Source organism: Mixophyes fleayi, chromosome 11, assembly GCF_038048845.1.
Source record: "Mixophyes fleayi isolate aMixFle1 chromosome 11, aMixFle1.hap1, whole genome shotgun sequence".
NCBI lineage: Eukaryota > Metazoa > Chordata > Amphibia > Anura > Limnodynastidae > Mixophyes > Mixophyes fleayi.
The window spans coordinates 87755425-87777361 of NC_134412.1; the positions used below are offsets into that span (position 1 = coordinate 87755425).

Consider the following 21937-nt stretch of genomic DNA (forward strand, 5'->3'; position numbering starts at 1 on the left):
CGCTGTGATGTTATCAGAAATTATTATGCCATTATGTAATAAATAAAATTGTATTAAACTGAGAGTAATTATTAGCCCTCATGCATATTAGAACTTACCCTTTGTGACGAAAGACTTTTAGCTTGTTGGGTTGTAATTACTGATCTTATTTTTGTTTTCTCAGGCCGAACGTCTGTCCGGAGCGGGAGCTGTCCGTGGTAGCTCACAAAGAGCCGGTGACTGAGGCCTACAGTCAGGTGGTGAAAGTGTGGAAACAAGGATGCGTGGGACAAATGTGGTGTGTTGGCTATGAACGGAGGTAGGTGCTGGGTCTCATGGAAGGGAATTGCAGCAATTTAGACAACTGATCCTTTTATGGCAAATAATCTGTGTATAAATAAATGACAGAGCACAATCTAAATTGAATAAAAAAATAAATCATAATATCTGTAGCCGTGCGGGTATTTTAAAATTCATGGAATTCCAAATAAAGACGTAGAAACATAATTGTGCAGACTCATCCTTGTTCATACGCAATTGGGGCATCTTTGAGTGAAACTTCAGGCTGGTAGTCTCCATGCTGTAACATTGGCAGCTAAGCCTACTCTAGTGCATGTTACCATAGCCTTTAACAACTAAAATTATGTATATAAAATAAAAAGTTTAAATGACATAAATATATGAAAAAAGAAAGTTTTTGAAAGAATATAAAACCTAAAAACAGATAATCTTTTACATGTGACAGAACTAACCCATACTTCTACTAAAGAAGACGTATCCTTATAACATTTAGAAATTACATGTTAAGGGTTAATTTAATTGCAGCTAAGGGAAAAATCATGGAATATAAAAGTGTCCAGCAGACAGCCATATATATATATATATATATATATATATATCTCCTTCTCTGCCGCAGCTACAGTATATAGAAATTCATGTTTTAATTATTCTGTTTTCATAAAAATGGTTTTGCCCTAACTGTATAGTGTTACTGTTTATCAGATATTGGATCGCTCACTCTTTCATGTATCATATTTCATGGCGAGCGTAGCTTAATATGAAGCTGTGTCTCAATAGATGCATGAAAATGGAATCTCTCATCAATACAGGGACATACGTATCTCACTCTACTTTTTATATACCAAGAAACAATAATGAGCTGAACACCAGGGGCCCGGAATCTGGTCATTTGTGAAATACTCACAACGTAGCAATTTACTAAACAGTCAGTTTTAGAATTCTGAACCTCAGTACTTATGACACCTCTGGTGTCGAAAGCACTGACTGCATGAACGATGCTGATCCAATCGGTGCTCTCGACACTGGAGCACAGTGAGGTGTCGCGAGATCTCAATCTCAAGATTCTCCTGCGGCAGAAGAATAAGACCGTAGCGGCATCACTAGTTCTGAGTGTCTCACGCAGGATGGGGGCAGATTCAATTAGCCGCCAAGTGCCGCCGGACATCACCTTGATGTCCGGCTGCGCAATCTTGCAGGATAATACGGTACAGATATCTCTGGTCATTTACCCTCGTATCTCTATGGGACACAGAGAAAATGAGAGGAGATATCTGTAGAAACTATGGAGCAATGGACTGTTCCGGAGACACAACGCTTTTCTTTTGCACCAAATTGATTACTGAGATGTTTGTATAGAACACAACATAATACTTTAATCTGTGATCATATTAACACGCCAGGTACCAGATACATTGGGCAATGCACGAGCGATATTCCGGCATTCACTTACCAAAGAATGTCAAACATTAGGCAACTTATAATTTAATGCTTGTTTTTTTAACACATAAAATGTGAAATATTTGTTGCTATTATATACAAATACCCTCTATATACTATTTCACATGCCAACATTGTTTGCACTAGCGTATAGAGTACACATTAGCACCAGAAGTATGTCTTTAAAAGAAGAAAAAAAAAAAAGGTGCAGTGTACATTTTTATTTGAAATGTTTGTCTACGGCTTTCCCCCTGCCTGGTACGACTTATACAGACTGATTGTTTTTATTCCACATTCTGCCGTCTCATCACATGAAAAAAAAAAAATCATTAAACTAGAACATGAGATGGAAACTGATAAACACTAAGAGCTCCTTGTACAGATGCCAAGATAAAGAGATTTCATCAAAAGGTCTACAGAGGCATCGAGCGAGGCCTCCAGGTACGGGGTGAAGACAAGCCTCTATTATATAGACAAACCTAGATGTCTGTAGTGACGACCCATATAAATGTAGATGTAGAATTGTGTTTTACTAATCAGATGTACAGTTTAAAGAATTTGTCTGCTTAAAAACAATGTTTCCTCTTTAGTTATTGTCCCCGCTTATGCAGCAAATCAATGGGGGCTCTTCAGTGGGACCCCCATGGTTACCTGATAATCAATGTTTACAGGCAAAGCAGACGTTTTAGCTTTAAAGGACTAAAGACACCTTGAGAGGGACAATGGTATGAATAGGAGGTGTGTATTGAATGTCAACTCTGATTGGACACGTGCTGCAGCCAATCACATGTCACATTAAGTTACTCATGTAGAATGTCAGCAGCTTGTTGGGATGTTCTTTGTGTTTTCATTCCTGTTGATCAGGGCTGTCACTTTTAATGGGGCGAGTAGGACAATCACCGTGGGCACAGCGTATGCACGGTGAGTTTATAGGTGTCATCATACTAGACTTCAGTGTTTTCCATTTACATTCTGACAGTGTGCTCTCTAGCTCCCACAATGCATCACGGAGATGACCTAGCTGCTTTGGTTTGACGAGTGAGAAAAAATTCAGCAATTTGCAGCATATTAAAATTCATTTTATTTTGGCATGGTGTGCGTTGCATAGATTTTGGAAATTTTTCAAAAGCCTCTGCTACCATGGGACTAATAAATAAAGGGCCTGATTCAGTAAGGAAATTAAGGCAAAAAAAGGAGTAAATGTTCTCCTGGACAAACCATGTTACAATACAAGGGGTGCAAATTAGTTTATTTTTTTGCACATAAGATAAATACTGGCTGTTTTTTCATGTAGTATACAAATACTTAATAGGTTTATTTTTACACTGAAATTTAAAGTTGATCTGACATCATGTTTTAAATTTACACCCCCCCCCCTCCAATGCAACATGGTTTTGCCAAGGTGCAAAGTTACTAATTTTTTTGCTTTCCTTTCCATAATGAATCAGGCCCATTCCACATAACCCGTCTATAATGTACATACATTGGTACCTTCATAACACAGTGTTAAAAACACTAACTAGAGACATTACCTGTGTAAGTTTTATTATTGTCATGTTTAAGGATGTTTCTCCTAATCGGGTTTGTGTCCCAAATTAATTTGCGTGTTCCTCCCGGGCCCGGGAGCAGGCACTTAGCTATGACATCATAGCCAAGCGCCACACGCCCAGCATGACATTGACAGGAAGGAGCAGCGTTCGGCAGCTACACACATGAGAAGCTGCTTCTCCTTTATATCAGAGGCCGTCACACAGTAAACACAGTAAAAACACCGTATGACTGACGTTATGTCACACAGTTGATGTTTTAGGGCCCCCTGAGCGTTGTTCACCTAATGGTAACACCAGCTCTGTCTGAGACTATATTATTTCAGATTAAATCAAAGATTTAATGAACGCAGTCTTTGTGCTCTGATTTAGAACATATGCTAACTTGCTTGCAGGTATTAATATTAAATATTGTGTTTCTGAGGCATATTGGATTTATTTTACTGTATGCATGGTTTATATAAGTAATTCGGCATCAGACGTGGGCGACCCACACCTCCTTAGTTATATTATCATCTGTAGCAAAGTGTGGGTACATAAAGACGTATTGTGCCCTGCTGGCATATAACATGTCTGAGTGGCATTAACCCTTGCAGACTCACACACATAGCGGGCAACCTGGCTGTGGGCACGGTGTGTTTAAGGTTCCAGTTAGGGAAAGCAGATATGTCCCTTATATATTTCCTGAGTGATTGAATTATTTCTTTTGTGAATTCACTCTAAGTAACATAAAGGGCAGATCACTATTTCTGCTTCTGGGGTAGGGGAGGAATTCCTTCTAGAGCTCTCACAACCCAGGAACGTTAGTATGAGGTTCAATGAACTTACTTTAAGCTGTAATTTCTAGCAATTATCGGGCGTAATGTATATGCTGCTGTAATAAAAAGGAGTAACTATGATTATTCAAAGTGCCTGTGCGAGGAACAAAGGCATTAAATAGCACGGTCAGACTTTCTGCCAGGACTTCAAACGCTGAAGGTAGCATTTCAGCCCTGGTAAGCCCTTTGCTTGTTAGTAGGAAACAGTCAACTAATTGTTTCAAACACTTTGTAGACTACATTTACAACAAAGGTCTTTAGAGGATACCTGGTATAAGGCTATTGAAGACTTTGGCTTTTGTTGTAACAAAATGCAACATCTTGACATTGACTTTATTAAAATGATTAAACCCAGTATACAGAGTTTTTTGGGCTTTTTGGACAAAATGTTTGATAAAAGTGTGTTTAGGAAATGGTATAACACCATCTGTACCCAGATTATGGCCATGTTCTTTAAAAGACCCAGATTATGGGCAAGTTCTTCAGAGACCCAGATTGCGGGCAGGTTCTTCAGAGAGCCAGATTGCGGGCAGGTTCTTCAGAGAGCCAGATTGCGGGCAGGTTCTTCAGAGAGCCAGATTGCGGGCAGGTTCTTCAGAGAGCCAGATTGCGGGCAGGTTCTTCAGAGAGCCAGATTGCGGGCAGGTTCTTCAGAGAGCCAGATTGCGGGCAGGTTCTTCAGAGAGCCAGATTGCGGGCAGGTTCTTCAGAGAGCCAGATTGCGGGCAGGTTCTTCAGAGAGCCAGATTGCGGGCAGGTTCTTCAGAGAGCCAGATTGCGAGCAGGTTCTTCAGAGACCCAGATCAAGGGAATCAAATCATGCCCAGTTTCTTCAAGATAGATCTTCAAGATACCCAAATGGTGGGCAGAAAGATCAAGAGACCCAGATCATGGGAGGCTCCATCATTAGCCTCTGCTTCAAACTTGGCCTTTCACGTTTGGACTTCTGAACCCACTGACGACTCATCAATAATATCAAGAATGTATTTTTCTGCTATTGGCTTCAAAGACTGCGAGCATGCACAGTACAAACGTTTAAGTGGAATTCTATCAAAGACTTTGAGCATGCTCAATGCTTATTGTCCGCTGGATCCACAGTCAGCTGTATCAGACTTTGATGATTACTCCTATTTATGGGGAAAAACAGGGCCAGATTGTTGTGGTTCCACATTAGTCCAGTTTCTTTGTTCCTGATTCCTGGTTCGTACTCTGATTTCAGGAAGTGGCCTCTGCTGTTGACCCTTCTGTTCCTGATGTCTCTGGTCTGTCTATGGTCCTGACAGTCTGAATTTCACTGGTATTATTCAGTGTTCCTGGATTCCTCTCACATAAGATCACTGTAGGAACCCTTTCAAAAACCCCAAATCCCAGATCTTCAAGATAAATATGTCATGGGCGGGTTGGTTAGGTGGTCAGCACTTCTGCCTCACAGCACTGGGGTCATGAGTTCAATTCCTGACCATGGCCTTATCTGTGTGGAGTTTGTATGTTCTCCCCCCCCTTGTTTGCGTGGGTTTCCTCCAGGTGCTCCGGTTTCCTCCCACACTCCAAAAACATACTAGTAGGTTAATTGGCTGCTATCAAAATTGACCCTAGTCTCTGTCTCTCTCTCTCTCTCTCTCTCTCTCTCTCTCTCTCTCTGTGTCTGTCTGTCTTTCTGTGTGTGTATGTTAGGGAATTTAGACTGTAAGCTCCAATGGGGCAGAGACTGATGTGAGTGAGTTCTCTGTACAGTGCTGCAAAATCAGTGGCGCTATATAAATAAATGGTGATGATGATGATGATGATGGGCAGGCTTTCAAGAGACCCAGGTCATGAGCAATTTCTTAAACCTGTTTCGACCGTGGACATGTTTTCCAAGAAACCTACAAACTGAAGAGTAAAACATTTGTCTATTGAATAAACTATATATATAAATTATATAATTTGTATCAGTGGTCAAAGTGGAAATTCAAAAGTAGCTGTATGAAGAATGTAAGGGACAGGAATGTGATAGTGTTACAATGAAGGCAGTAGGAGAAGGCGGTAGTGTATAAACCCTACTTCCACCTCTGTATGTGTGTGTGTGTGTATATATATATATATATAATCCCACTCCCACCCCTGATTTATACAATATATTCCCTAATACAGGTGTTTTTAAAAGTTTATACTTTAAAAAAAACTAAAGGGAATTTTTTTTTTGACATACAATTACATTAACTAAAGAAATTGATAATTAAATATCAAACAAATAAAATAAAGATTCGCATAAGCAATTAAATCAAAACGGCTGTATTTCATTAATCCAGTACAAGATATATTGCATATGCTATAAAATGTATTTTAGGGCCCTTTCTAAATAATCTATTTTTACAAGCAGGATTACTTTGATGTTTCCTGTTTCTTCCCAGGTCCTTGTATGAAGTCCTTCAGAGACCATGCAATCTATTCTACGACCATTGACACAGTGACACGGTGTCACCTTCCACCGTCTCCACTTAGAGCCAACTCGACTGAGCCACTTACAGAGCTGATTTATGAATTTGCTTGCAATAAGTTTCTGTTCTGTGAACCAATGCCAGAGCCTCATTACACAGGCCTGTTAATTCTCAGAAATAATCATAGGTCTTCGTCCAATGTCTATTAAATGACTCCTAAAGTGATTCCAAGCCTATGGCGGGGCAGGTTCCTGCGTTTCTAATCCACTGAACATTTAACACACTTACAAAAAGCCATAGAGATTGCTATGTGGCTCAAAGTGTCAACTTAAGTGAGGTCTTAATCTGCCAAAACTGGTATGAGCTGATAGCTGAAGTGGGTGTTACGTCCCTTCCGTATTTTAATATCCGAGATAGAGCAGTCAATGAAGGAAGGGCAGGTGGCCTTGTGTTTAACCATCTGTGCCCTAGCAACCGACCATTTGTTTGGGCTCCTGATATCTCCCTGTTGACAACTGTTGATAGCATGTGACAGTGCGAAAAGCGGTTTTATGTATCCAAAGCCACAATTCCAGGTAAGACTGATGAACTTGACCCTAATCATTAAGCCTAAGCTGTACTAAATTGTAAAGCAATAAGGTTGCTTATTAGCTCGTGAAAAACACCTAAAAAAATACAGTTACGAACAAATGACTGTGTCTCGTATGTTGTACTATGAAATATCTCTCCGAGTGGATCTGCTTAATGTAGCTAAAAATATCAGTCCTGGAGGAACGGGTTTGACAATAGCCAGGATATTGCTGAAGACAGCCAGAGGATGCTCATTTTATTTTTTCCTGTTTGCTAAAGGAAAAAAAAACCAGTCCATCATTTATAAAAGTGGAGAGGTGTTTTAGAAGCTGACTGTTATCCAAATCATTTATTTGTAGACCTATATTTCAGTGCTTTAAAAATAATATATGTTCAGACACTGTAATATAAGTGTAACTCGGGTACCCCTGAACTAGAGTGTATCACCCTGCCCTATGTATGAATGTTAGCTGCTATAATCCGAGAATACTGTAGGCACCAGACAGGATTGTTCACTCAGGTCTCATTAACCTTCTTACTGGTTACACTAAATGCACAACTAGGCACAGAAGTTAACCAGGGTTTTAAAGGACTAAGATGGGTTGACGGTTACTTGTAGGCCCCGTTAGCAATGGCCTAGTGCAGTCAAAATACCCCCTTGAAAATGAGGTCAGGGACTTCTATCTTCAGCAGACAAAGTGTAAGGTATTAGAGTGTGCTAGAGTACTTGTAGGATGTGCGCGCTGTCAAATCCAAAGTATGCTATCCGTGGATTGATGCCGAGCTTATACACAATCATCTTCCTGCATGCATGCATTACGATCGATCGGAAAACAGAATATACACAACACCATCTCTTCTGTATAGAATCTGCTCTGTTTAATGCATACCAAGTTACACATTTTTATAGTACTTCTGAAGAACTTGTTGATGTACAAAAACAGTTGATTAATCACAAGATTAGTTTCCTTATGGTGCAGTTTTTCAAGAAGTTTGAAGGTAGCACATTATTTGTAATAAGCTACTTCTACAAATGCCATCTTTACTTCTGCTTCTAACGGCTCTAACACTTGGCATATTGCAAGATGGCACGCCCTGCTGTCGTTCAGTAGGGCGACACCACCTAGGAAGAGATGCATCAGTGTCATAACTTTATCTAAATGGCCCTGCAGAGCAAGAGCTCAATCTCAACTAGGGTTTCCCAGGAGGTGGAGTCAAGTACAAAATCATTCCCTATATACACCCACATCAAAGATGTCACCTCCTGGCAGATCCTCCATAGGGCAAACTGTGCACCTAAAAAATATCAGAGAATTTAAAATAGTCAAATGGTCAATGACACGTTACTGTGCCTTGGCCAAAAAGGATAAGGCATACAGGATCTGCACCATCTTTAGTCATCCTGGCGGCTTGGGCGATCCTAAGGGTTAGGCACAATCAAATCAGTGCGATTCATCCACAAGTGCTAACAATGTTCAGTGAGAGTCACTTCTTCCTTTATTTAATTTATTTATTTTTGTTTTTATTACGATGTTCAGTTTGTGTGTTTGTTTTTTTTGTCTTACAGAACGTTATACTACACAACCTATCGTAAGGTGTATACCCGAGAGTATCAGACTGTAAATAAGTGCTGTCCGGGGTGGTCCCAGCAGAACGGGGAAGCCGGATGTCAGCACTGTAAGTATACATTACTACATGTAAATGGCGTTACCAAAAATTGCTAAATAACGGAGGTAGCTACAGAAAAACACAAAATGCTGAGGTAAAATAATAGACGTGTTCACTCGTCCACTCAGTGGGAGGCTGGCGACATATTTATATTGTGTGTCGCCTACACTGGAGGGAGCCATTTTGTATACCTTATTTCTATTCAGTCTATAAATACACTAGAATCTACTGGCCTCTAGGTATGAGGTACCTCAGGGATGTCACTAGCTCCCAGTGATGGCATAGGTTGCTTTATCATTAATATTTGTATGGCACGCAATTGGCTGCCTCCATTGTGTCTATGACAGACAGTTCTGATCAATTTTGTAAACATTTTTGTAAGATGCTGTCATCTTACAGTAATTTAACCTTGTACACTTTGTCTTCATTCTTAGAATTAATTCCTTCATGTGGTGCAGGCGTTCTGCTGATCCTGTTTTCCACAGATTTCTTATTTAGTATTGACATACTGTCAGAGGGCAGAAAGCTTATCGCTACGTAACTTATATTCTATATAAGAGATTACTGAATGGTACAAATGATGTCAGCACTTAGAGGCTTACTGTTGTGCTTCGAAGAGTTAGAAGATTTTTATGGAATCTTATATATATTTATTTATGCCCCCTTCCATAGCCGCAGAAGGGGGCACCAGGTTGGTGACTCCTCCCACTATACATGCAGAGTCCCGGTACTTTGTATTGGACGCTTGAATCCGTCTTACCAGGATTCAGAGAAGTTTATCCCCGGGGGCCCATTGTTATATATATATATATATATATATATATATATAGGTAGCAAGGGGTATTGCATACTTCCCCATTCTCCCGGTCTGTCCGAGAGAATGGGCAAATATCCAGGATGCCATAAAGTGGGCAGGACGTGAGCCTCTATGACGCGATTTGCGGTGAATCACGTAATTTTGTTCCTCCCGCGACATTTGTTGTGCCCCTTCCTCCCTCCGTCCTCCTACTTCACCTCTTCACCAAACTTCAAGGAAGGTGATAAAAGTTGGCAAACATGGGGTATTGTCCTTAAAGTGGTCCTATCGCCTCTACACAGTGGAGGCAGCCATTTTGTTGGGTGAACTAATGCGCATGAATAGCAACTCTGACCACAAAGTGGCTGCCTGCGGGGGCCCACCTTAAGTGTCCTTAATCGGCTGACTGAAATGTTGGGACAAAAACACAACATCAATAAAACAACCTCAAAATAGCTCATTAAAAAAAAATAAACTGAACAAAAACAAACCATCAAAATTATTATTTGTTCTTTTTTTATTACATATTAGGTGCCATAATATTTATATGTATTTTCCAATCATGTGTATGATTACTGTTTACCTCATGGATTAGACCTTAGATATCATGCTGGTTTTAGGATAGATGATGTTGATCAATGGCTGCCAGCTAACGCCCTCCACAAGCAGCTGCCCTGGGAACAAATGTCACTTACATTCATGTGGGCCCCAACTTCTTTTTCTACCTGTGGCCCCTTCATTTATAACCTTGGCCCTATGCTAATATTCAAGTAACCGTTGGTTCCCAGCTGCTTTTCAGTATCAAAATTCGTACCATTTATTCCCCCTGCGCTTTGTAGGCAACTTCTGTACCATTTAACTCAAGATTAATATTAAAATATGTTTCTATGTGTTTGAGGGATTCTTAGCAGAGCTGTGAATGATTAATGACTATTCAAGCTGGATGGGGCATGGGTATAATTCATATGGGACATTTTAGAGAAACATAAATCTGCCAAGCGTTGATGCAGTTAAAATACTGAATTTTTCCACATCACGTAGGTTAAATAAAAAAAAAAAAGGTTAAATTATCTGGCAATGTCACATTTCTTGAGGAACATTTCAAACTGTTGGTAACAGGGTACAATTGGGATGGAGAGAGGTTTTCTAGTGTACTTATATAGGCAGCGATTGTGCAGTTTATGGAGTTACTTCATACTTGCCAACTCTCCCGGAATGTCCGGGAGACTCCCGCATTTTGAGAGAGTCTCCCGGACTCCCGGGCGAGTGTGGCAAAATCCCGGATCTGCCCACTTCCTAGTGAAGTGGGCAGAATTAGGTCACAAACGCCGCGATTCCTGGTGAATCGCGGCGTTTGGCCCCGCCCCCTCTGTCAAATGACGCATTTTGCGTCATGACGTCATGGGGGCGGGTCCAAAATGACACGGATTTTGGAGGCCCGCCCCCCCCATGACGCCCACCTCCCCCGCAGGCTCCCGGATACCAACATTGTAAAGTTGGTAAGTATGAGTTACTTCGTGCCTGAGCGATATCACTGGGTCCTAATGAATTGATCGGCAGCTCTGTCAGGAATAATGGTTCAGCCCACAAAATGGCTGCTTACACTGGAGCACCGAAAAGTCTGCCAAAGCTGTGATTTATTCTGTTGCTTGTATCCATGCGTTTTATTATTCTGCTTATCTGTACCCACGTTGTCATCTGTATGTACTCATGTCATTATGTAGACTTGTTGTTTGTGTTTATATAGTTTTGTCATTTTTATGCTTCTGTAATTCTGTTGTTCTAACCCCTTATGTACGGCGCTGTGGAAGCCTTGTGGCGTCTTATAAATAAAAGAATAATAGCCAGAAACTCAATATGTGGCACTGTACCTCTCTTTATCCCCCCATGTATTCCTCATCCTCCACTCCTATCATTTATTATTAATCAAGGATAGTCAGTTCTTGCTAAGAAATATACTCCTTATATTATTCCTGTTTATTAATAATTATATTGAAATACTAATAATTATATTGTTACACTGGTATTAATACTAATTTATATTATTGCAGGGGAAAACACACAATTTCGATAGGGGTCTTCACCCGTTGGCAAATATGCCCCAAAATAAAGATCCACACATAAACAATTTCAATGTTTTTAATGTATTGATATTTGGGAGGGGTGCAGTGCCCCCTCTCTGTACACCCTGATCCCAAGACTTAAAAACCCCGGAAATTGTCCTAAATTAAAGACACATTGAGATATATTTGCTAAACTGCAGGTTTGAAAAAGTGGAGATGTTGCCTATAGCAACCAATCAGATTCTAGGGGTTAAATGTATCAAGCTGAGAGTTTTTCGGTGGGTTTGAAAAGTGGAGATGTTGCCTATAGCAACCAATCAGATTCTAGGGGGTAAATGTATCAAGCTGAGAGTTTTTCGGTGGGTTTGAAAAGTGGAGATGTTGCCTATAGCAACCAATTAGATTCTAGCTATCATTTTGTAGAATGCACTAAATAAATGATAGCTAGAATCTGATTGGTTTTTCAAACCCGCCGGAAAACTCTCAGCTTGATACATTTAACCCCTAGATGTCATTTTGTAGAATGAAGTAAATAAATGATAACTAGAATATGATTGGTTGCTATAGGCTATAGGCAACGTCTCCAGTTTTTCAAACCCGCAGTTTAGTAAATATACCCCCTGGTATTATTTGAATAGTAAGAATAGCCGTGTGCGATAAAGCTGAAGGATCTAGCAGAGTCCGCCAGCGGTAGCAGTTTGCAGTATGTGACCCTGAGGTTGTGTTTTCATACTGATTAACATCTTGGCAGAGACACAACACAAAGGAAGTGAAAGCGCTGAGGCAGATAACATCAGATTATTGAGTTGTTATTTTTATAGGTCGTTATCTAAGTTCAGATGTAACATGGGGTCAGCGACCACACATGGCAGGATGGGAGATACAGCGCTGTACACTGCAATCTACAGCGTGGTTTATATAAACCGCTCTTAAAGCTGTGGAAGGGAAAGTCTGGTGGTATCTGTGCTGCAACTGTGACGTGACGGGTCCGTCATATAGATTGCAGTAACACTGCGTATTCCCGGGACGAGGGTAACTGGGCGCTTGCAAATCTTTTCATTTTAAAGGGAAAATAACAAAATCCCTTTCAATAAAATTAAAATAAATAAATCAATGCATAATTCAGATATTAATATATGTGTTTTATTCTATTTCTGTTTAGGAAAATGGGGTTATATTGATATAATACACAAATGATGCAAGTATATGTACAAAGAAATAATATTTGTACAAATGGTGAGGTCTGATCTCATCGCTTATAGTCGGTGTGAACTGTGTGTATTATAGGGAGTAACGCATTCCTAGAGTAAATTATTACAGATATTAGAGGCCATCTGTATTGCTCGGCAGTAAGATAGGAATACTTGAGCAGCTCGGTGACTTAGTGGTCAGCACTTCTGCCTCACAGCACTGGGGTCATGAGTTCTATTCCCACCCATGGCCTTATCTGTGAGGAGTTTGTATGTTCTCCCCGTGTTTGCGTGGGTTTCCTCCGGGTGCTCTGGTTTCCTCCCACACTCCAAAAACACACTGGTAGGTTAATTGGCTGCTATCAAATTGACCCTAGTCTGTGTCTGTCTGTGTGTTAGGGAAATTAGACTGTAAGCTGCAATGGGGCAGGGTCTGATGTGAATGAGTTCTCTGTACAGCACAGTGGAATTAGTGGCGCTATATAAATAACATGATGATGATGATACTTGGCTACCGTTGGGATCTCACCTCCGGTAGATCCGGGAGGGGAGATTCAAAGGGCAAATGTGGGGAGAATGATAATCATCATAACAATCACTTTTCCCCACACACACTCACACACACACACACACACACACACACACACACACACACACACAATGACGTGATTGTGAATTGCATCATCAAGCCCCCACCCTCTTTACAGGGAGAGTTGTGGCATGAGCGGAATGAGGGTTGGTGGTCTGCTCTCCCGGAGAACTCCACGGAATTCAGGAGACTCACAGACATTCCGGGAGAGTAGCCAAGAATGAAGTAGATATCACGCCTTAGGTTCCGTTTCTTTCTCTCTTGTCCCCAAGTTACATTTTTTTCCATCAGGGTCGGTAAAATATCATCAATATGGCCCCATGCAACATGGCCTTCAGAACACCCCTAAACCCAAAATTAAACTCATCTGAGGGTGGAGGCCCCTCTAAAGCAGTCAATGTAAAGTGTTTTCTCTTTTTTTAAAATGTATTTAAAACTTTATTTCACCACAGAAATGGTTCTACTTCTAGATTAGCAGAAGGATGTTAGTTATTGAGAAAGAACCAGCGGTACAGAATGGATGTGTTTATCCGTCTTGTAAGAAATCCAAACTAACGCCCCGGGGTATCACTGTATTATTCACTAGAATGATTTACTTGTCATACCGACCTGCAATGAAAAGGACTAGAAAACATCCACAATGACCAAGCTGGAATAGGATGATGCCGTCTTATGAGAAAAAATAAACAGACTTAGAAAATACCTACACACAAGGAAATAAATAAAACATTATGATACATTGTAGCTGTAGTATTACCTCTGGCTTTCATAGTAGCAGAGCAGCGAAAATGAAGGGATTCCCTATCTGCGGGCTCTCTTGGTACGAATCCTGATGATCACTCTGTAACCTGCATGTGCACGGATTTGCAATTTTATGCATCAGTATCTAGTTGTAATTGTGTTCATGTCTGCTGTACGTACAGAGAGCTAAAGTGGTAGAGAATGAGCAAATTTAATGATATTCTTGATATCGGGAGGGGGGGGGTTTGCAGTATTTTTTTCTACCGAGCAAAAGTCCCTTTTTTTCGCACCATTAGGATGTGACGTTATCGAATATTTTTAATGCCGTTACATTTGCCCAGCCCGGGTGCACTGATGGCCCTAATATAACATTGTATTGAATATTACAAGCTGCACAAGTCTAAAATTTGGAATAAAGACGGCCCTGAACCTCCCTTAACTTTCATGATTAATTTGCGTTTTCAACGAGGGTCAAATAAGTAGCATTTTAGAAGAAATCAAATCTAATAAGTGGCTTTGATGGGACTTTTCACCTTTTCTTGAAATTATTTCATAGTGATTCTCGAAACGGGTTTGATAAGGCCAAAAGCCTGCAACCTTAGATAGATCGAAATATGTAAGCTAAATTTGGGCAAGGGGTACACGGTTGAGTATAGATGTAAATTTTATTGTCTTTTTTTTTTTTTATGTTGTCCTTGTGCGTGGTGAGTTTTAACTTTGAACCCGAACACAGTAATGTCCATTGTTCAAATAAAAATTAAAAAAATGGTTAAAAACAACTATATACTATAGGCACCAACGTGGCTCCTCCATGTTCAAAACCATACATTGTGTAGTTTATTCGGCAGCACGGTGGTTCAGTGGTTAGCACTTCTGCCTCACTGCACTGGGGTCATGAGTTCAATTTCCGACCATTGTCTTATCTGTGTGGAGTTTGTATGTTCTCCCCGTGTTTGCGTGGGTTTCCTCCTGGTGCTCCGGTTTCCTCCCACACTCCAAAAACATACTAGTAGGTTGATTGGCTGCTATCAAAAAAAATTACCCTAGTGTGTGTGTGTGTCTCTCTCTCTCTCTCTGTTTGTGTGTGTGTTAGGGAATTTAGACTGTAAGCTCCAATGGGGCAGGGACTGATGTGAATGAGTTCTCTGTACAGCGCTGCGGAATCAGTGGCGCTATATAAGTAAATGGTGATGATGATGATGATATTTTAACATATTTATACTGCAAGCTTTGTACTTGAACTTTGAGTTTGAATCTTATCAGAGATATAAGGTTTTATTCCATTGATAGGAGTATTAATATACTCGAACAAAGAGTTTTCTGTATTTATTTGAAATTTTATGCGCAAGTTATTATATTGTATACGGAGTACAGCATTATTGAGAGTATATTATCTTATTAAATCTATGTTCTGTTGGTCAGGAAATAATAATTTGCTTCAAATCAATGTAATGTTCCCTCTATCATTGCACAGTAAATATTTTACATAGCGCTTATTGTTGTGAATCTAGGCTTGTAGCATTTTAACACCTCCCTGGCGGTACACACAGGCGTGTACAATAGTCTGTGGTCCTAATGGTCACAGGTAGAAGTGTGCCCACGTTTGTTTTCCCCAAATATAATCCAGCCTTTTATAAGGCTACAGACCTGTGACATTTGTGGATGTTTGCTGATTGGCTACACGTCACTTTTCATACACATGATTGGCCATATCTACCGTACGATTCACAAATGAATTTGTGAATGCTGAATCTCTTAAATACTGTCGAATTTCAGTATTGGAGAAATCAATTCATCCATCTCTATTCAACCCTATAACAGACCGTCAAAGGCCGCAAAGGGCTTAAAAGAATCAAATCAATCCACAAGAGAGAATATTATTACACTAAGAGTAATAGGTGCTTGAGAAAAACTTCCAATCGGTATCGCTGGAAAATCTTAAAAATACATCATTAGAATCAATGTCCTATAGTTTTAAATCTTTATTTTTTTTACTTTTTAATGACAAGGCTTTCCAAGTCTTAGAACAATTAAAATGCTAACGGTTGATGTTCTCACAAAACAATAAGTCCCCTACTTTTTACCATTAATTCTTACAAGTCTACTAATAAATAAAAGACACCAAAATCAGAGCTTGGCAAATAAGGTAGTTTGTTGAAAATACAAACATTTATATTGGAGGAGAAAATGATAAGCTAGGACCAATGCTCCTATTATCACAGTGAGGGTCATTTATCCTCTCGATATAAATAAATGGGGAAACAATTTGACCTGGAGCACACAATTATCAAAAACTTGGGTATCCCTTCTCCCAAGCATTCCAGAACCCGCGTCTCTCCTGAGCTGATGTAACACAACAAAAAGAAACCCGCCCCCGAGGTGCCTGTACCGACACCAAATCCTGACTCTTCGAAGGGAGGCGGGATCTACCATTGCATAAAATTTAAGCCAATGTGTGCCCACTGAAGGCCACAGACTGCTCAATGCTTTCCAGCCATCATGGTCACCATACCATCTGATGTTGGTACCCAAATCACCAGCCACATATCCCACCGGGATCAATTGACCCGCAACTATCCCATACTGACAGGAACACCAATAGACAAACATCAAGGAACCGCCCCCCCCCCCCACCCCAAACAGGATTACAGCCAGTCAGGGAAATTTATAATATGGCCTAATCCTCCCAGGGGCAAACGCAGGATTTGTAGAGGGGGGTTTCCCCACCACGCCATCAGTGGGCGTGACCAACATGCATTTGGGCGTGGCTATAATTTTAAACAGTGCTTGGCTGCTCTCCAACTCTTCCTATCCCCATAATATACTACTGTTAGGTGCACGCAGCTCTCCCTTTTCAAGCAGAACTGTGTGAAGTAGGAGCAGGGTACAGCCACCTCAATTATACAGTGTCTCAGGCTTGGAGGGGTGTGTGCAGGCACTAGGAACCCCCCCCCCCCCCCTCGGTTTGCCTATGCCTCCCACAGTGTCACAATATGGTCATACCCAAGGCCTGCCCACTTTACCGGGCAAAGATAGCTATGAACAGACACCTCAGCTTTTAATTTCCCTCGGGCTTAATTATCCCTCATTTATAATTATCTTTGTGTTGAAATATTTAGTGTCAGCTTAATATAGACATATTCTTTTTTTGGTTCAAAGACTGTTTTATTTAAAAAAAAAAAAGAAAATGAGTTTCTAATGAGTAAGGTGGTAATGTTTTATAAAGTTGTCTCCGTACTGAACAGAAGTCTGTAAAATTTACAGGTTCATATAACACTTGTTTGAAGACCAATTAAAGTGTAAGGAAAATACATTTGTTCATTACACTGCTGCTCTGGTTTGGGTTCAGTGTTCTATGAAATCTGTCTTTGAGCAGCTCCTCGTTAAAATTCATTTTGGGAATAACTAATTAGTATGGAGACACATTACTAACATTTGACTGATATATGATCCTAAATTTTCAAGTAGCCAGAAAACAAGCTGGTCTCTGTTGTGATGAGTCTGACAGCTCTGGCCTCAGGACATGTACACCAAGAACTCACATTATCCCTGTGTACTCTGTGGCTCAGAGATCAAAGGCAGAATGATTTAAAGGAGCACAAGGTACCTTGTTGAATTGTGAACAAATATGGATAATCTCCTAAATTATATAGGTGGAAGCACAGAAAACAAATTTCAGTATAGTCTTTTTTTTAAAGGTGATGGGGACATTGGTTGCATCATAGTACTTGTCAGGAGTGGCTGACTGACACGGTGTACCTGGTGGAAGTGGCATACCAGGACGGCATGTAAGCGCCATGTGTTGTATGGGAGTACGTCCCACTGATATTGACCAAGTACCTCGGTCAAAATCGCAAAAAATATGAAAAATGCTTTCACTTTAGCCGTGATAAACCTTTGAGGCTCAGTGGCACAGTGGTTAAGGAGATTGGTGACACGGTGGTTAAGGAGATTGGTGACAGGGTGGTTAAGGAGATTGGTGACAGGGTGGTTAAGGCGATTGGTGACAGGGTGATTAAGGAGATTGGTGGCACGGTGGTTAAGGAGAATTGTGGTGCAGTGGTTGAGAAGAATGGTGACGCAGTGGTTGAGAAGAATGGTGGAACAGTGGTTGAGGAGACTAGTGGCACAGTGATTGATAGGACTGGTGGCACAATGAGCAAGAATTGTGGCACGATGGTTGAGGGGAATGGTGGCACAGTGGTTGATAAGAATGTTGGCACAGTGGTTGAGGGGGATGGTGGAACAGTGGTTGAGGGGAATGGTGGAACAGTGGTTGAGGGGAATGGTGGCACAGTGGTTGAGGGGAATGTTGGCACAGTGGTTGAGGGGAATGGTGGCACAGTGTTTGATAAGAATGTTGGCACAGTGGTTGAGGGGAATGGTGGCACAGTGGTTGAGGGAAATGGTGGTACAGTGGTTGATAAGAATGTTGGCACAGTGGTTGAGGGGAATGGTGGCACAGTGGTTGAGGGAAATGGTGGCACAGTGGTTGATAAGAATGTTGGCACAGTGGTTGAGGGGAATGGTGGCACAGTGGTTGAGGGGAATGGTGGCACAGTGGTTGATAAGAATGTTGGCACAGTGGTTGAGGGGAATGGTGGCACAGTGGTTGAGGGGAATGGTGGCACAGTGGTTGATAAGAATGTTGGCACAGTGTTTGAGGGGGATGGTGGAACAGTGGTTGAGAGGAATGGTGGCACCGTGGTTGGCATTAGTGCCTGACAGTATTGGGGCAGTGGTCTCTCCCGCTGGCAGTCCCTCTCTCTGGCATCAGGCAGTAGAAGAGATGCAGGGTGAATTTAGTAGTGTTGTAAAACAACAATTGTTTCTGAAGAAGGGGTGTTTGTGTCCTGAAACTTTCTTCTTCTAATGAATTATTTAGCTAGTAAAAGGTAATATTTATAAAACTTTTTATGTTTTCAGCTACTAAACTGGTGATTTGTCCATTTTTAAATATAACACCAAGGCATTAAAATAAATGTATTTAATACAAAAGGATATGTAAATCCATAAGGTCTGTAACCTCATGAATACAAGTCAGATGCAGCGATCGCCATTTAACCACAAGCCTATGTACGGCCACTGAACGTCGTTGCATTTTTCTTTAGGTAATATATCTAAATAGTTCACTGTGTATGCTCTTCGTTCTACACAATACATTAAATAATATATACCACTTATATAGACTAAAGACACGGAGACTTGAGTAAAGTGGCACTAAAAACTATTTTATTATAACCTATTAAAACCTGGTGGCGGAGAAAGGGCACTGAAGATCAGCTCCAGCGATACCTAACCAAGCGTGGACATGGCAATGTAGCCTTAAGTCCACCCACTTCTCTCATAACCCCACTGCTTGGCCGGCCCTAACCTGACGTCGGAGTAAACTGCACTCACCTCACTACTCACTCCCCCTCCCTCACTGAGCCGGGCGAGGCCCCTCCCCACGGAAGGGACAAGAGTAACCGATTGCCTTGTAAGGGGACAGATACCTGCGACCAATCACGATAGAGCCGTCTATATCAGCCGCTGATCGCAGTGCCTTCCTCCCCCACCAAAACTGTAACCTACCAACCGACTTTAAGCTAAACCACCATTATACACTAGAGCTTACTTAAAAATGGCGTGGGTGGGCGGGATTTTGCCAGCCGAGTGACTCACATAGGAAATGCATCGCCTACAAAGCCACCAGGACCTCCCCTCAGCATCACTGGCCAGACCCACACCCCACCTTAACTCTTTCAGGTAAGTGCAAACACGAATGCAACACTGTCACTATTTAATTTCGTTCGTCTAAAAGGGGACTCTCTTGTACATATACTTCTATTACTTATGAACCAATTCCAGCTGCCAATCTGTCCCTGCTTCTGTGGAAGATCGCAATCTTCTTAAAATCCCTGCCACAATGTTATCTTTCCATAACGGTGGCTGTAAGACAAGTCAAATTGGCCTCTAAGTCATATTTAGTGCAGGACGCCAACAAAATCTGCCTGATCCAGAGCCAGAATGGAATTTACACTATCAGGGGCTGGCAAACCCTCTTCTCTCCCTCTCTCTCTCTCTGCTGTTTCCTCCCATTAACATTCCAGCTGGTCGCAAAGGAGCATTCAAAGTGTTCCAACTCTCCAGGCTGTGACAACACTCTGTTATAGGATGTGACTGTCCCTTGCTCCTGCAATGCAGAGAGATGCCACTATTAGCTGGAAGCACATCCTGCTGTTTCTAATGTACCTCAGCCAGAGCTATAAAGCTTTTGTCGTGCTGCGTTAACACACACACCCATTATCCAGTTGTGCATTTCGGGTCTGCACAGCCGGGGTACACAGCTTAGAGGTAAAGAAGAGTCTCCTTGGCAAACAGTTTAAAACAATGTTTTTGGCACCTTGGCGGAGGCATAAAAAAGAGAGGATCAAACGCAAGTCAGAGGGTTATGTTGCTCTAGGCTACGAGGCAGGTTCACAGGAATGTCTTTTGGCTCCATTTTAATGTTCATGTCTAGTAGTTACGGCGAATCTCGGAGCACGGAAAGGAATTTCATTTTAAAGCCTCTATCAAAGCAGAACAGAAAATGATAAGGACAAGTGTGCGACAGCAGCTCGCCTTTATTCTCTGTAAAGAGTCATTACTGGAGGTGTTTAATTTCATTAAGTTCAAAGACCTTGACTGTAACATTCCAGGAAGAAGGAAGAATGAGTATCAATGTGCTGCGGCAGAACTTGCAGAGATCTGTAGCTCGTTCCTTCTTTTATCCGTGCGAGAACAGAGATAGAGTTAATCATGTTTGAAACTAATGTTTCCTTAGAAATAAACCTGGTATAGTGTAGTAGGAGCAGTGAAGTGGACATCGCAGGTGTAGAGGAAAACTGCTTATGTTGATGGGACTAGCACCATTACTAAGACAGCTATTTATGTATGGCACTACGGATAAGGGACTCTGCTGGCTATATATAGGGGTCTATTTAACAAAGGGAGAAAAGCCGTTTTCACTGGATTTAGAGCTTCTACATATTTAACAAAGCCCTGGGCTGTCAGTAGCTATCGCTAAGTAACGCTTAGGATAGCTATGGCCGGGTAACGCTTGGGATAGCCGTGGCCAGGTAACGCTTGGGAGAGCCGTGGTCAGGTAACGTTGGGGATAGCTGTGACCGGGTAACGCTTGGGAAAGCAGTGGTCAGGTAACGCTTGGGAGAGCCGTGGTCAGGTAACGCTTGGGATAGCCGTGACCGGGTAACGCTTGGGATAGCAGTGGTCAGGTAACGCTTGGGAGAGCCGTGGTCAGGTAACGCTTGGGATAGCCGTGGTCAGGTAACGCTTGGGATAGCTATGGCCGGGTAACGCTTGGGATAGCTATGGCCGGGTAACGCTTGGGATAGCTATGACCGGGTAACGCTCGGGATAGCCATGGCCGGGTAACGCTTGGTAGAGCCGTGGTCGGGTAACGCTTGGTAGAGCCGTGGTCGGGTAACGCTTGGTAGAGCCGTGGTCGGGTAACACTTGGGATAGCCGTGGTCAGGTAACGCTTGGGATAGCCGTGGTTGGGTAACGCTTGGGATATCTATGGCCGGGTAACGCTTGGGATAGCTATGTCCGGGTAACGCTTGGTAGAGCCGTGGTCGGGTAACGCTTGGGATAGCCGTGGTCAGGTAACGCTTGGGATTGCCGTGACCGGGTAACGCTTGGAATAGCGCTGGGGCTCTCTGGTCATTTACCATAGACAGCGGTGGTATAAGTACAGACTCTGACTCTCAGTTCCAATAATAAAAAAAAACAATTATAAAAAGATGAAAAAAACATTTTAACACTATTGACGATTGAA

At 41.6% G+C, this 21937-nt stretch overlaps 1 protein-coding gene across 1 annotated transcript in view; it reads left to right on the forward strand.

Annotated features, from left to right (window-relative positions):
• The window catches only part of MEGF6 (multiple EGF like domains 6), a 273763-nt gene that overhangs the window by 24361 nt on the left and 227465 nt on the right, over window positions 1-21937 (forward strand). The window contains exons 2-3 of the mRNA XM_075190156.1: window positions 164-298; window positions 8639-8748. Of these exons, the coding sequence (XP_075046257.1) occupies window positions 164-298; window positions 8639-8748 (245 nt within the window). The remainder of the gene's footprint in view (window positions 1-163; window positions 299-8638; window positions 8749-21937) is intronic.